This window comes from Saccoglossus kowalevskii, chromosome 9, assembly GCF_978046115.1.
Source record: "Saccoglossus kowalevskii chromosome 9, keSacKowa6.1, whole genome shotgun sequence".
NCBI classification, from domain to species: Eukaryota; Metazoa; Hemichordata; class Enteropneusta; family Harrimaniidae; genus Saccoglossus; species Saccoglossus kowalevskii.
The window spans coordinates 35,835,614-35,853,110 of record NC_140649.1 but is presented as its reverse complement, the minus strand read 5'-3'; the positions used below and the strand labels follow the sequence as shown (position 1 = coordinate 35,853,110).

The 17,497-nt window shown below is 39.3% G+C and overlaps 1 protein-coding gene across 1 annotated transcript; it reads left to right on the top strand.

Moving 5' to 3' along the window:
- Positions 1 to 373: 373 nt before the first annotated feature.
- LOC146739179 (medium-chain acyl-CoA ligase ACSF2, mitochondrial-like) lies at positions 374 to 15,030 on the top strand. Its single transcript, XM_085503842.1, has 2 exons — positions 374 to 455; positions 12,597 to 15,030. The coding sequence occupies exon 2, from the start codon at positions 12,619 to 12,621 to the stop codon at positions 14,332 to 14,334; it is 1,716 nt and encodes a 571-aa protein (XP_085359968.1). The 5' UTR covers positions 374 to 455; positions 12,597 to 12,618; the 3' UTR covers positions 14,335 to 15,030.
- The last annotated feature ends 2,467 nt before the right edge of the window (positions 15,031 to 17,497 follow it).

The window sequence follows — 17,497 nt, the reverse complement described above, 5'->3', positions numbered from 1 at the left end:
TATGCATAACTGTCATATCTGAAACACTTTTGCAGAACAGGACATGTAACCAGGGTCATAATGAAGACATCAAACAAAGGATGTAACTAACATAAAAGATTACTATAAATGATTAAAAACTCTCATTAATATGCATAAGCATATGGCTCATTATGTATTTGGAAAAACATGTCTTGATAACCAAACAAGGTAAACACATGGAACGAACTGCATTTCGACCTAATGGTACAGATCATTGAAACTAGCCCTAATGGCAATCAGTGACGTCATTAATTATGGAACAGAATTAGCTTGGGCCCCGATGACGCCGCTTGCGGCTTTATCTTCTTATTTCTACAGGTACATAAAATAATACAGGGAGTATTCAGCGTCAGAATATTCACAAACCAGTCTCCCATATCGCATCCTACCAGACCATTGAAGGAAGACTGCTGAAAAATATTCACCTATGTTAGGTATGTTATACATTCTCAGTTATTTCGATTAATTGTATGAAAAAATTGTCAACATCACGTATCAGTCTGATAAAAATGCATCTCTAGTGTATTTTAAAATAAGCTATACTATTTTTGTACACGTAAATCCCATTGTTTTGATATGAAAAATACGTGTTCGTAATATTAATGTATTTAATGAATGTAGAATTCTTTATGAATATTTGTTACACCAGTGCATGTCTGTAAAAAAATATGTATATGTGAAAATGTATGTATTTTTGAAAAAAAAGTAATATTTACGAAGCTCAGTTACTGCATTTGTTCACTGCGATTTAGCAAAATGAAGGATTAAACTGTCTCTTGGAATTATGTTTGTATTTATTTTTGTTTTGTTCCATTAAAATGGCAGAAAACAACAATGCAAATTACTAAAATTGAGACTCCTATAAATTTGCATTTTTTGAAAAAATAAATGATATTATGATTTACATGGTTGCTACTATATTAATTTATGTAATATATAATGCTTACGACCTTTGATGGAGAAAGGTGAGGTTTACAGAAAATATAATAATTGTTGACGATTATTCGGTGAAGAAGTTCAAATGTGTCTCACTCTATTCAAAGTAAGTTTTCAACCCTTGCATTGTTAGAAATGGACAATAGAATCTAGTCAAGTAGGGATTTCCTGTCTATCCCATTGCAGTGACTATAATTACATGCAAAATTATTCGAGACAACGGATGATGTCATAGACTTTAAAGGTCCTTTGTTTAGCCTAATTGAGAGTTTACTGTTATGTTAAAGGGGAGCAGAGGTGTGGCTTTTGACACTCTGTACATGAAATCTGAGATCTATGAATGAATTCTGTCGATAAAAATAACTTATACTGTATGTGCTGCGAAATGCCCTAAATATCGTGTATAAAACGGGTTGTGAAGCAGACGACAAACGTCCGCTTTTCCTGGCGTCATTTCGCCTCTAGAGGGCCAGTCAAATGACGTCATCAGTGAACACTGATAAATGAACCCATTCATGCTCGTACGTCAATCCCATAGAAATGCTACTATGAAAAACCTTGTTAACTGACTACTTAAAAGTTGAAACATGGCGAGGTGTTGTGTTATGAATGCCATAACGATTCATGTTAATATGTTTCTCGAAATCCCAAATAAAAAATCACGTTGTTGGTTGCGAGAAATCCGCGGAAGAACTAACCTGAAAATGAAGACAGTACAGCGTTCTGGCTATAGTGAACAGTGAGTGAATAAATATTGTACCAGTTAAAACTAAATGAGAAATATGCTAATATTACTTGAACCACAGTACTCATTTTTCCCAACTTCCCACTTTTTAAACGATCGCTTAATTTCCGACCGCACTGTATTTTCCGACCGAAAAACGACAACATTTTTACCGTTTTTTTTTTATCTCGCTCGCTTATTGAAAACACCAACCGCTCGCCCAAACACTGGTCACCGGCACAGTAGTAGTAGTCAAAATGTTTGGGGATATACAAAGAAAATTCTGAACGGCTCTTCAAATCTATAGCACTCTGTATCGTTCGCGAACAACTTCATCTGTGTCAAATACTAGAGCCGGTACAATATTGTAAACAAATGCCATGATATCTCAGTCATATCGCTATTGTATACACTACCTTTTTTTAGTTTTTAACTATCTATAATTATATGCACGCAATTTGACCCTTTGACCTAGATTTGATTGGGATGGAATATTTTATTTTATACAATATTCTGACGTTACTTACTGCCCCAAAAATGTTTCAACACAGTTGCGGTATGACTGTCCGATTTACAAGTGCATCGGGTAATATATTAATAACCATTCTCACCAATCGCTAGATTAGGAGAGAGTAGGAAATCAAACAGCCGCAGGTCGCCCGGCCGCCTGTTATGCATAGATTTCACGACGCCGTCGGGTACGAAAAGCTCGCACAGCAATTCACACTTATTGTCAAGACAATGAATGAACAGAAAGGACTGGGAAATTAAAAAGATTATATTTCCACAAAGTTAAATAAATCTGGCTGCATCAAAAGCTTGGAAACTAGTTATAATATTTTGCAAAAGACTGAGTGATCAACGACATCATTTTGGGAAGCAATTGAACTTTAAGTACTCAGGCTTCATTGCGTAACTTACTGCGCGGCGATGCTGACATCAAGTGTGTGTTGACCGAAGTTTGACCCCCCCCCCCCCAAGTCACGCACTGAACAGGCGCGTTACCATTAGCAATCTTTTTCTTTCAGGCCCCGCGCGTCGATCTTGTAAAATTGTTATTAGCTCTGACGGTGCTGTACGCAAACTTGTATACTTTGAGGTCGTTTACTTAGTGCGCTGCTTTTCTAATTACATGTACGCAAATTTGTTTAGAATGTTGTACCGGGTCTAAAAAATTCAACATTGTAATATATCGCTTTCATAATAATTACGCAAAGTCAGTTATTTAATATTGGACACAGGTGAAGTTTCGTCCGCGAACGATACAATGTGGTATAGATTTGAAGAGTAGTTCGGAATTTAATAATAGTTAGTACCCGTTGTATCCCCAAACTATATCACTCAGAACCACTATTTCGATCACTCCTGTGCAAGTGACCAGTGTTTGGGCGACCGGTCGGTGTTTTCAATGAGTCGGTGTAAGAAAAATTACGATAAAAATGCGGTCGTTTTCCGGTCGGAAAATACAGTGCGGTCGGTAATAAAGCGATAAGCGGTCGATTAAAAGTGGGAAGTTGGGCGAAATGATTACTGTAGTTCAAGTGATATTAGCGTATTTCTAATTTAGTGTTTAACTCAAACAATATTTATTTACTCACTGTTTACTATAGCTAGAGCGCTGTACTGTCTTCATTTTCAGGTTAGTTCTTCTGCCGATTTCTCGCAACAATAATGTGATTTTTTATTTGGGATTTCGAGAAACATAACATGAATCGTTATGGCATTCATACGCACAGCATTTCGCCATGTTTCAACTTTTAAGTAGTCAGTTAACAAGGTCTTTCATAGTAGCATTTCTATGGGATTGACATACTAGCATGAATGGGTTCAATAGACCATTTTCCGTTCACTGCGAGAATCACGCGTTATGCGTGAAATCGAACGTAAAAACAGGACAAACAAAGGTCATAGCGTCGTAGTGGCGTCAAACATCGCGTGGGATTCGACAAACGCGAAAGTATTTTGGGGGACATGCATCTTTCATGCATCTCGCGAGTTCTCGCAATTGTACGGAAAATCACCTATCCTCGGGGGCGGAGCTACGTCACGGACGTTCTACGTTGCTAAGACGCGCACCACTGTACCACGTATTTCTATAGGCTTTGTGCGCGCTGCTGTGGAACGCCGGTGGAGCCGGTGAAAACTCGAGAAAACAACACAAACTCAACTTTGAAGTAATCCTGAACAACCAAATTTATATATGTTACACACGTAGGGCTAATCTTGTTACACTGTTTACAGGACTCTCATCAACCATCGCAAAGTACCGTTTTCTGCGAGTTTTTGGTCTTTGTTTTCACCGCGAGGGTTGCCAGGCGGTAGAAAATGCCCGTATGTCCGCCCCGAGGATTGTCAGTGTTCACTGATGACGTCATTTGACTGGCCCTCTAGAGGCAAAAGGACGCCAGGAAAAGCGGACGTTTGTCGTCTGCTTCACAGCCCGTTTTATACCCGATATTTAGGGCATTTCGCAGCACATACAAGTTGTTTTTATCGACAGAATTAATTCATAGATCTCAAATTTCATGTACAGAGTGTCAAAAGCCACACCTCTGCTCCCCTTTAAGTAGTTCACTACTTGGGGTTGGAAACAATAGTAAGTGAGGTAATCTTTTGTTTTCTTTGTTCTGTGCCCACTTGAATTTGTTATCTGAACATACGAAGCCATCTAATAAATGGTTGTGGTTGCCAGAGGACGAGATACCCTTTGGTACACTCTCGAAATGGCATTGAAGACAACCACACGTTGTATACTTAATACAAAAAATCTGTCGACAGACTTAGCTTCATTCTCCCTCGCCGAGACTATGGATCTGTTATCACTAAGCTAGGTAGTCGCCAGGGAACGTCCCACTCGTCTCTGACCGGACCTACTTTTTGCTTTGCCATGAGTGCGTTTGCGTCGCTCCCTGGGGGTGCCGCACGCGGTAGGAAGTAGATGTATTGGTCTGCTGCTATGCGAGCGAAACTCGTATAAAATGTATGATATTTATGTTGAAATCACGCCCACTAGCATTTTATGTTAGAGAAAATTACCTGAACATCTTTTTACCTATCGATTTCGTAGTTCGCTATCTTTTTCCCAACATCGCCCAGTTGTGACGTCGTATATCAGTAGAACGAAAAATGGGCAGGCGCGAGGCGCCCGCGTCACCCTGAGGCAACGACGCGAACGCACCGACGATTTGAACCGACGATTCACATCTACGTATCCTATCGCAGGATCTACTTTTTCATTATTTTAACATTTTGAAAAGATTTTAGCACTGAATGTAAAAATATTTGATATATTTTTTTTAAATAACACACATTTTTGTCAACAGAAACTTAGGATATATGAAACAAAGGAATTTAAAAAAAAAAAACGCGGAATACCAACAATTTTGGTGTAAAATGTCGCCTGTGGCAGAGTCTAGTTGCTACTTTCTGTAGCTCCCTAGGTCAAGAAGACTCTGCAAGGGAGAGTGACTAATCTTGTGAATATCATTGTCGTCAACGACGACTGGTATCTAGGCCGGCTTCCTCTAATGTCAGGATATTGCACAAGTTTATACTACCTGCAAATTTGATTCATAATTCACCGTTCAAAGTTAAGGTCCATATTAGACAGCATCCACATCTAAATTCCACTTTTGACATTCTTGTATTGTTAGATCATAGACAATAGAGTCGGAGTATGGTATTTTAATATTTATCAAATTTGAAGACAGCCTGGCTTAGCAGTCATTAAAATCAACGGCCACTCGTGATTTTTATTAAATATGTGATAGGCTATTACGTAATTATGCAAATATCTTGAAAAAATTAAATTACTTCCAAATTCAGATCCTTTGTATAAGGTTGATTCCATAAAATTCACCTTTTATTTGACGCTGTGTTTAATTTTTTAAAGCTAACACATTTACCCTGCTTTTCGGGGGAAAATTATATCTTTTATATCTCAAAAACGGCTCATATTCTACAACCAAAATTGACAAAATAAATTCCTATGTTTCTGTTTATTTTATGGTATGTAAATTTGACAGCTTTGTCTTACATTTTAATTGTACAACCAGTATTCTATATCTAGACTGATTGCGTTGAACAAAGAAAAAACCTGTTGCTTTGTTCTACCATTGTGCGGGGTATTTGTCCGCATTTGGCTTCCGACCACTAGCGTACATATTTTCATTGAAAATATGGCACATTCTGGCCGGCTCAGGATTTATTGGATATCCTCGACCATACAAGTACTGAACAATGTAATTTATGTCTCCCCGAGTACAAGTTGTCAGAGGCCGACATAAAGACTGTCAGGTACATAGTTTATTGTTGATATGAACGTTTGGCAATAATTTAAAAAATAAATATTTTGCGTCTGGAGCTTGATAGGATACTGTGCGTCTGACAATTGTGTATGACATTGTAAATCTGAATGTATAATTGCCGACGATGATCACAAAACACCTCCACGAAAGCCAATAGCCAGTATTATAATCCGGCATACTATTTTTTTTTTAAATGTAAAGAAATGTAACATTGTGTAACAAAAGGTGAGCGTAGGGTGATATTTGTTCTTACAAACAGATAAAAATGCAGTGAAATATCAAAAACGTTTCTAAAATTTTGTAGGTGTCAGAAACTATTAGCATCTCAACATAGGGTTGTCGGAATATAGGGATGTCGGAACATAGGGGTGTCGGAACATTGGGATGTCGGAACATAGGGGTGTCGGAATATAGGGATGTCGAAATATAGGGGTGTCGGAATATAGGGATGTCGGAATATAGGGATGTCGGAACATAGGGATGTCGGAACATAGGGGTGTCAGAACATGGGGATGTCGGAACATAGAGGCGTCGGAATATAGGGATGTCGGAACATATGGGTGTAGGAATATAGGGGTGTCGGAATATAAGGATGTCGGAATATAGGGATGTCGGAACATAGGGGTGTCAGAACATGGGGCTGTCGGAACATAGAGGCGTCGGAATATAGGGATGTCGGAACATAGGGGTGTCGGACTATAGGGATGTCGAAATATAGGGGTGTCGAAATATAGGGGTGTCGGAATATAGGGATGTCGGAACATAGGGGTGTCGGAATGTAGGGATGTCGGAACATAGGAGTGTCGGAACATAGGAGTGTCGGAATATAGGGATGTCGGAATATATTGCGGCAATATCGTTCCGAAATATATTAAGCAAGACCCCCGTCCATGTTTGGCCGCCTGTTCTAGCTCTAGATGATATTTAGATTGTCTAAATATCCCAATATATCTGTGTTTATCACATTTAGCTAAATATAGTTCCATAGACACTACATATAGTCAAGCTACAATACTATTAGAAAGATACAATGCTGCATCTAACTTCTATTCAAGGTATAATACTCTTAGTGTATCTGGTTGGGTCAGCTCATTTGTGTTGTTTTCGTACGTTTTGTCGAACTTAAAAAATCGCTCGAACGAGCGCATCCCTGTTCTCAAAACCATGGCTGTATCAGGGGTAAATTCTCTACTCTCGGGGTCTCCACACTTGCCAGGGGGGAATCTCGTCTCGTCTCTCTATCACGTCCCCTTGAGGTACGGGATCAGGAAAGCCACTTATACTTTACAGTCAAATAAGACACACACAACGAAATACGTTTCAGCTCTCGTCTTAGTCGGTCAATCGAGCACACTATAAGACACAGCGCCCTGGGGAAAAATCCCCAAGACTATTGCAAGGCTGACCCAAGACTCTCTTAGACTGCGTCAACACTCGCCCCAAGGCTCTCCAGGACTGGACTCGTCTCGTCTATCGTGCTGTGCTCCCCAAGACCAATTCAAAACTCTCTTTATTCATTTTCAAAACTCTAACCAATTACAAAGCAGTAAAAAGACTCTAGGGCGTAACCTTCAATCATAAAGCCAATCACACTAAGCACTGAATACGTCATATCTTTTGATTAATCGTTCACTACATTAATAACTATGGATACCAACTGTCAGAATCTTAGTCAGAATAGCGGCGGTTATCTGTAATTAGTTCCAAATCACTGAGCCAAGTTCCGTCCAAAACTTCAAATAGGCCTAAACGATGACAGACATAACACAGCAATTCGCTAATAATCAACTAATTAAGTCGGTCAACAGATACGCGAAAACAAATTCATGACAGCTGTATAACAAAACAGACATACGTACTTCTAAAAGTATACCGATTTCCGACATCTGCAGAACGCCTAATAGAGTTCTTGTCACCACCAAACTTTGTGCCAAACTCGGGCACCGGATAATCGATACCGTTTTCCAGTTCTTCGCCGACTAGGGGTAGACCATTTGAAATTCTGGGTTTGGGCATTCACATTTACACTGCAAAAAATGTGTGTTTTGGTAACACAATTGCGAATTTAATCTTTCGAAATGCCAACAAATATTCTCTCTTGACGCAATGTCACACATAACTTTCACTCCGATATACATAATAATAGAATCAGTTCTTGTACCATATTTACGTAACCAGGGAGTATGGTGAAATAAACAAATACCCTTAAACAGATTGCATCCACTGACCAGAAACTTGTTTGTTTAATATTAAATGTTGGAGTATTCAGTATATGGGCTGCAAGAGCAAAAGTAACATAAAGAAGACATGTAAGATTCAAATTACGATTCTGTCACGAATATTCGAAATTATTAGCTGCCGAGAATGTGAAAATTAAATTATCCCAGGAATGAAATAACATGCGATACAAATGTGTTCTACAAAAACGACCACTAGATGGTGTCACAGATCAGGATTGGCCACGCACGATTGGCCATTCCACGCAGTTAACTAAGCTATTTTATTCTCTAAACCTCATTAACAGATATTTATACTTAGAAATTAACATGAAACTTGTACACAAGAACTTATCACTAATAAATCACGCTAACTAACAAATCAAGGAAATCAACGACTTCAATCTATTATCCATCTATGTGAAATACAAAACTGTGCTTAATATGTAGTTACTTAAACTAAGAGTTGGGCCATACAAGGCCTTCGGGTCAGGAAATTAAGGCAAAACAAAACTGTGATAAAGTTTACAGTATCAGTGTCCTATTATAGTTCTGCAGTGTTCTGTCACGCTCCTCAAATCTTGGCATCGACGATACTTCAGCTACCATCCATATCAAGCCCATAGAGCTTCTAACACTGCCTGTGCCACCAGTGTAACCGATCCGGGTAGATATAATAATAGCAACCATTCACCACCACCAGTTGCCAATATTAATGTACGTCCACACGACCACGATACACCAGTTCACAATTACCAAGCCAATTTGAAAGTTTATATGCCGTCACTTCTTTCTGTTCCATTCAGCAAAGGAAAAAACACTGAAACCAACAAACTCGTCCTGTCTGTACACAGATATAAACGTAACGCTGGTTGTACTATTAGTCTGGTTCTGCAGCATAAGCAAGGTGACGAATAGCCTTAAATGCCCTTACAAACTTGCCACGTCTACCACACAACTCGCATGATACGCAAATACCCACACCGTACGATGTACAAAGCAAATACAACACTTGGCTTGGCTCGACTTGAACCAGGGTCAGGCAAATTTTATTTATAAAATTATCTCGCATTTACATAGCGGAAAATTAGACTGATTTTTCTACAACAGGTGGACAAAAGTCATCAAAACGAGAGACAACATTCAAACCATAATTTCTTGCTTTTTTATCAAATTTAACTCTGAGAAAAACACATGTGAAACAACAAACGAAAAGTCAGCCAGTCGACCATTTAAAAATATTGCTCACATCAATAACTCACTATAATACCAAGTTTGATTGAAATCCGTCAAACAAAGTTGTACTTTGATTTTTATATATTGGTAATACATTCTCATCTGCCTTGAAAATACATTCTTATCTGTGTTAGTTGGTAATACATATACCCACCTGTGAGTCAGTAAGACATTCTTACATTTGACACATGAGCAATGAAAATACACTAACATCAAAGGAACGTGTTAGTACAATTCCTTCCAGCATAGTACTTCCTTTCAAGTTTCTTATCTGTTTTTGTAAAGTCGAATAAGTGATCCAAAAAAAAAGAGTTTGAAAGGTAAAAGAATTTTAGCTAGAAGGAAAATTCAAAAAAATGTCGCTTTGCTTAACATGTTGATGTCCCCAAGATTTTAAATGGTTCATCCCTTACTTGTAGATCTCAATCTGATATCGCTTTGAGGTTAAATACACTTTATGCAATTTTTTGTTTAATTATGCTAATTTATTCATGACGTAGCAGTTTCTGTGCTCATGAATATTCATTAATTGTGGGTCAATACATTCCAAAAGGGGCGATATATTATTTTGGGGGGGAAGAGTTAGAAAGGGGGATTAGTAATCCTTAGGGGGTCAAAACAAAAGAAGGTACCCATTTGGAGAGCAGCATTGCTCTTCTTGTCTGTTGCACGTGACCTACAGCTGTCACCTGTGTTCGTACTTCGACTGGCTTCCTTATGAGGTAGTACTCTTGTGTTCTGACTTGAATTCTTGATACACAGAAGTAATGTTGCTGTTTATGTTTTTAACGTCTTTGATATATTGTCTTATAGGAGTGTCCCGACCGTGATTTGAACAATTGCAATCTTTGAGTTCCCAGCTCACTATCAAGTCCACTGTACCACGAGTGTCTTCACACAAGTGATTGGATTTAAGTCCTACTTATAGGAGCACTGTTTTCACTAGCATTAAAAAATCGTGCTAACAGTACTGGATTCGAGCCAGCGATCTCTCACATTGCACATATCCACTGAACCATATGGTTAGTCATACAAATAAATGATTTGTTTTCATATTTAGCTTTATTGCAAATTAGTGTTTGCGAGAAAAGACTGGCAGGCATGGGAATTGAACCCAGGTCCTCTTGATGACTGGGTAGACTGACCCACAAGACCACAATGGATTGACTGGATGTGTTTGCATTTGATAAGACTATATAGTGTATATATATATATAGAAATACACCATATTTCTATTATTGAGCTACAATTGCCCACAAAATTGCCAATTTCCACCATTGCAAGTTGTTAAAATAATGAAATAAATATACTGGTATCATTGGATATTTGATTTAATTGTGAAACTTTCTAACAAAATTTTGATTTATTTTGATGGCACGCTTGTGTACCACGCCACGACGTTGGTTCATTTTTCTAACTACTCCCCAGTGTTCCGATGAGTTGAACGGGAAAGCCAAAAAGTAGGCTGGTTTCTGATTGCTTCGGTTCTGGTGAGTGTGTATCTAGTGTGATTCGAACCCATGTCGTTTGTATTGAGCGTTTTTTTTTATTTTCCATGTTGGCTACGCCGTAATATGCAACCACTTCCCCGTTTTATTGTGATTATTAATGATGTCTTCCTCACCCGTCACGTCATGACCCAGTTTCAACCATACGGCCATTTTGCAACAAAGTGCGTGACCCTCGGCGTGACCCGACTGACTATATGATCGTTCTGTTCAACTGTTAAGCTAGGATTTATTACCGTTATTATCATTATCATTATATTGTCACGTGATTTGTTTTACCTTATGTGTAATGTCTTAAGCATGTTTATTGTAATTTGTATATAACAATTCGTATATATCAAGGAAACGACCCCATTGAAGGTCATGTATTTGATGACGTCACCAATTCGTGTGTAGGTACGGCTTCTAGAACCGTGCCATTGAATTTATTAAAGAACGATTAAAACTCCTCGGAAGGAATTAAAATGGTTACATAACAAGTAAAATACACTCCCATTAACAATATACGAAAAATAATTGAAAAAAATACACGATTCAAGATATAACACTAATAAGCAAAAGGACAATTCAAAACCCACTACAATCGCCTGCATGGTTGATGAAGTTATAACAACAACTTTTTTAATTAAACTAGCTCACTCATCGTCGCCAGCCGAAGGATCATTTACTTTGACCGTCGCCTAGCCATTGGCAGAATTCCAACTGTAAACCTGTATTCACTGTTGACAAAATCAAACGAATACTCTGGTGCGAGTTTTTGTCGGTTAAGTTATGACGTATTATAAGACAAAATCTGTTGTTTTAAATTTAACATTCATGGTGTTGTTGTTTCAAGCACGCTGATTAATGGAACCAGTTCCTTGGCACGCCCAATCAAATCAATCAATTTAACTGAGGTGAAATGCAGCTTTTTCCCAACACCGTCACGCGTGGGTTCGTAGGGAGTACCCTGGATGTCTGGCTTCAATTAGACCGTAAACTAAATGACAACTAAACCAATAAATATCCCCAACTAAAATGTTGGTTCTTTTTTTAACTCCGTGGTTGATCTCACAATACGATCATATCAGATATGGACTCTACACGTTTTTGTGCATATATTTGACATTTATGACTGCTTTAATTTGTTCCCTCACATTTTGAATACAATATTTCTCTACCAACAATTTTATTGTCAACCCCCATTATAGCCTGACAAGGTCGCGTGAAATGTGCCCTCCACGATGCTCCAAACCTAGTAGGTTTTGATGCCGTTCGGTTGGCGAGGGCGCCACTCACGCCTACAAGTCATTAGTATATTAGTAGCCTTTTGAAAAATAAGATGGTGTGAAAACAAATCTTACAATAATCAAAAATAAATAAATAAATAAATAGAGAAGTCTTATTTGAATCTGCACAGATGGCCTGTCCAAATGGCGGACCAGATCTGGTTGAAAGCAAGAAATACACTTAAAACTTATTGTTTTCATTCTCTGTGATCTGTGAACTAATCTAGTTACACAGAACGGGTCTTGTTATTATCTCGCTCTGTGGTAGCCTGACAAGGTCGCGTAAGTTGCGCCCTCCACGATGCCGTTCGGCCGGTGAGGGCGCCACTCACAACTACATATCAGGTCAATAAACATGTTATATTTCTCATTTTTTACAGTGTTAAACCAGCAGATCACATCATGTTGAGAGCAAAAATAAACAAGAGTTATTACCACTCAACTTCCAATGTTCCTCTAGCAGCTGTTACCGTTAAAGATATCCTAGATTCTGTTGTTGAAAAAATACCGGATAAAGAAGCATACGTGTTTCCAGTTGAAAAGATACGCCTAACATTTGCAGAATTACAAATGCAAGTGAACGCCTTGGCAACTGGGTTTATCAACATGGGGTTGAAACGAGGGGATACGCTGGGTATCTTGTCGTCACGTGCACCTGAATATGTATTGGTGCAGTTGGCCGCTGCACAGATTGGAGTGATCTTAGCAAGATTCCACATTGGCTTAACGCATAGTATGCTGGAAAATGTTATATTGAAAAGTGAATGCGTTGCTCTGGTAGTTGGTGACAATCATGACGATGTCTACAATCAGCTAATGCAAATCATACCAGATTTGAAAACAACAGATTCAGGATCATTACCTATGACTGGAAAGTCTAAACTGCAATTTATAATTACCAAGGTAGCGGCATCTGGAGGCAGATGGAAATCCATTGACGATATCATGAATAAAAGCAACATGAATCCTGAGAAGGATAAAAAGCTATTAGAAGAAACTAGCAAAATGGTTGAGTTTGGTGACTTGTATACGATTTTCTACACGTCTGGGAGTACTGGGCCATTGAAAGGCACTCTTCATAGTAATGAAGCTCTTCAAAACATTTACATGATGTGTGGAGACAGATATGGATGGACGAAAGATGACATTCTGTTGTCTGCATGTCCTTCATTGTCTCATGTTGCCGCAGATGTGGCTCACACGGCCCCACTCGTACTTGGGTTGACATCAGTCATTCTCTCCCCTGGTGCAAACATCCAAGGCAACGTTTCTGTTATACAAGATGAACGTTGTTCTCTACTTTTTGCTACATATCCTGGTCTTTATAACTTGTTATATTCTGGTAACGTAGAACAATATAATTGCAATTCTGTTCGCCACATTTTGACTAGTGCTAGCATAATTCCAGCAGACTTCATTCAGAAAATAAGCACGATCTTTCAGGCTAAAGTTTTAAATATATACGCATCATCTGAAGCGTTGGCAGTTAGTGGAATAGATCCGACGGATGATGGAAAAGGAAGTTTCGATAATGTTGGACGCCCATTTAGTCACACCGAAGTGAAGATAGTGGATACAAATGGTAAAATCGTGCCGATCAACACGCTTGGTGATCTGTTTATCCGCAGTAACTACGTATTCCGCTCATATATACACGATGAAGATAAGACGAAAAAGGTCAAGAGTGTGAATGGATGGTATAAATCAGGTGACATTGCTAAGATTAATAGCAATGGCTATATAACAGTTATTGGAAGAAATCAGGATATCATCATGAAAGGGACACAAACAATGTATTATGCCAGCTTAGTGGAGTCAATTTTAAGTCATCCCAACGTTAAAGCAGCTTACATTGTACCTGTACCAGATAAGGAATTGCAAGAAGATTTCTGTGCTTGTGTTTCGTTGAATGGAGACACTGTGCTATCGGGTGACGAACTAAGAGACTTCTACGTTGCCAATATTGCTATGAAAGATTACATTCCGAAGTATGTGATGGTATTTAATGATTTCCCGAAAAACGCAACTGGTAAAATTGACCAAAATGCCCTGTCCCAGGAAGTGTTTACCAGATTAGGTTTGGATACAGACTGGCTTGTTCACGGCAGAAAGGCATAACATGTTTCAAAGTAACTGAACTCAAATGACATTACTAGTAGATAAGATTACGAGTGTGACACGCACTCCACCACTAATATTATTTATTAATGTCACCACATTTTTGGGTTTGCGAAGCCTCTGCAAACATATGTACATATGCCATACTAAAAGGGGAGTTGGTAGATAGTTTCCATTAATGTATCATGACAAATCTTTAGACAATATTTTGAGAAAAAAAAATAACAGAAATAATATCCTTATATATATAGCATATTAAAGTGCTACAATTATCTTTAATATAGGTCTTATAATAATAGATGATATATTATTCTTTGTTGGTGGGAAAATATAAAAACGATAAATCATTCTATTGCGATTATTCACTTTCAAATATGCAAGAATTTTTAGAGAAAATATATTAAAATTTGTGTAAACAGTGTTTAGAAAATCATTACAAAAATAAAGTATAATGTAAATTAACGTATGGGAATGAAAGCCACGGTACCATACATACATACCAGTAATTGTGCACACATTTTTATTCAATTTTCATTTATCCTATTATTTCCTATTATAAGTCATTGGAAAGATTTGTATGAGGTGTTTATACATATTATTGGCTTAACTGAATTATTTGTATATTGTATACAGCTAGTTTTTGTGGTACCGCCATATTAATGTTGTTTCATCATTAAATGTACTTGTCATTATAAATGTCGCTTTTTATTTTATTTGTTGTGATTTTGTATAATGCTCTTTTCTCGTCAATGCCAGACATTACATCTTTACTAAGTTGAAAAGGTGGCCAATTTGCTATTATGCTATTAAATAGCATTCATGCTCAAAATCTGGCCATCTGATTGACTGAAACATGGTGGTACATCTCCCACTGTAAGGCCAGCCAACATTCCCCGAACCGATACACTAGGCTAGTCTATTATTCGTAGATTTTGTTTAACGGCTCGCGATAATATACGGCATATATTCTATCTGCCACCCAGAACGCTGGAAAACGGGTACTAGACGGCATCTAGTCTATCTGCCACCAGAACACTGGAAAACGGGTACTTGACGGCATCTAGTCTATCTGCCACCCATAGCACCGGAAAACGGGTACTAGACGGCATCTAGTCTATCTGCCACCCATAGCACCGGAAAACGGGTACTAGACAGCATCTAGTCTATCTGCCACTCAGAACACCGGAAAACGGGTTCTAGACGACATCTAGTCTTTCTGCCACCCAGAACACCAGAAAACGGGTACTAGACGACATCTAGTCTTTCTGCCACCCAGAACACCAGAAAACGGGTACTAGACGGCATCTAGTCTATCTGCCACCCAGAACACCGGAAAACGGGTACTAGATGGTATCTAGTCTATCTACCACCCAGAACACCGGAAAACGGGTACTGGACGGCATTTAGTCTATCTGCCACCCAGAGCAGCGGAAAACGGGTACTAGACGGCATCTAGTCTATCTGCCACCCAGAACACCGGAAAACGGGTACTAGACGGCATCTAGTCTATCTGCAACCCAGAACACTGGAAAACGGGTACTAGACGGCATCTAGTCTATCTGCCACCAATAGCACCGGAAAACGGCTACTAGACAGCATCTAGTCTATCTGCCACCCAGAACACCAGCAAACGGGTACTAGATGGCATCTAGTCTATCTGCCACCAAGAACACTGGAAAACGGGTACTAGACGGCATCTAGTCTATCTGCCACCCATAGCACCGGAAAACGGGTACTAGACGGCATCTAGTCTATCTGCCACCCAGAACACTGGAAAACGGGCAATAGACGGCATCTAGCCTACCTGCCACCCAGAACACCGGAAAACGGGTACTAGACGGCATCTAGTCTATCTGCCATCCAGAACACCGGAAAACGGGTACTAGACGGCATCTAGTCTATCTGCCACCCAGAACACTGGAAAACGGGTGCTAGACGGCATCTAGTCTATCTGCCACACATAGCACCGGAAAACGGGTACTATACGGCATCTAGTCTATCTGCCACCCAGAACACCGGAAAACGGATACTAGACGACATCTAGTCTATCAGCCACCCAGAACACCAGAAAACGGGTACGAGATGGCATCTAGTCTATCTGCCACCCAGAACACTGGAAAACGGGTACTAGACGGCATCTAGTCTATCTGCCACCCATAGCACCGGAAAACGGGTACTAGACGGCATCTAGTCTCTCTGCCACCCTGAACACTGGAAAACGGGTACTAGACGGCATCTAGTCTGTCTGCCACCCAGAACACTGGAAAACGGGTACTAGACGACATCTCGTCTATCTGCCACCCATAGCACCGGAAAACGGGTACCAGACGGCATCTAGTCTATCCGCCAACCAGAACACTGGAAAACGAGTACTAGACGGCATCTAGTCTATCTGCCACCCACAGCACCGGAAAACGGGTACTGAACGGCATCTAGTCTATCTGCCACCAGAACACTGGAAAATGGGTACCTGTATTGTGACGCAGACAGTAACCCGGGACACTTCCTATACACAAACACGATGTACTTGACGTGCGTCGATTTTGAAACTCATTTTTAATAAAACTCAGTAGATAAAAAAGTACTTCTGCTATCTTATTCAGTCACTGTTGTAATCCCTGAATTACTATTGTCTTTATTGATTCGCTTTTGTCTGGAGAAAAATGGCTTCTAAATATTGCAATGAGTCAATAGCACGATGGATTGATCGTGACTCCAAACATCGAAAATCACTTGAACTATAACTATAAAACTATAGAAATAAAGTTTAAAATCAAATTATTCGATCGCCTATTTAGGCAAGTTGCTGCAATGCTTATAAACATCAGCAAACACGACTGGAGAGGGCGCCATCTATGGTCGTCATCAATATCGCATTCGGTGCGGGAGAGTTTCTCTAAACTAGGCGCCGTTCATTTCAACTAACGCATCTCATCGATGCATTTTTTTGTATTTAGCTGAATAGTAATATAATATAAAATATCTTGGCTAAACCAACATAACACACGTCTGTCGGTGACCACTTTTTTCTCGCGTGACGTGGCGCCGTGTGGCAGACGGAACCAATCAATCTCCCCAGGCAGAGTTCTATTACGAATATATCTCTGCCACCACGCGATCTTATGCTTGTCGTTGATTGGTCGATGCGTCACAGTGGTACTAC

Excerpts from the sequence above, each read along its gene's own strand:
- LOC146739179 (XM_085503842.1), top strand. The coding sequence starts at position 12,619 with ATGTTGAGAGCAAAAATAAACAAGAGTTATTACCACTCAACTTCCAAT.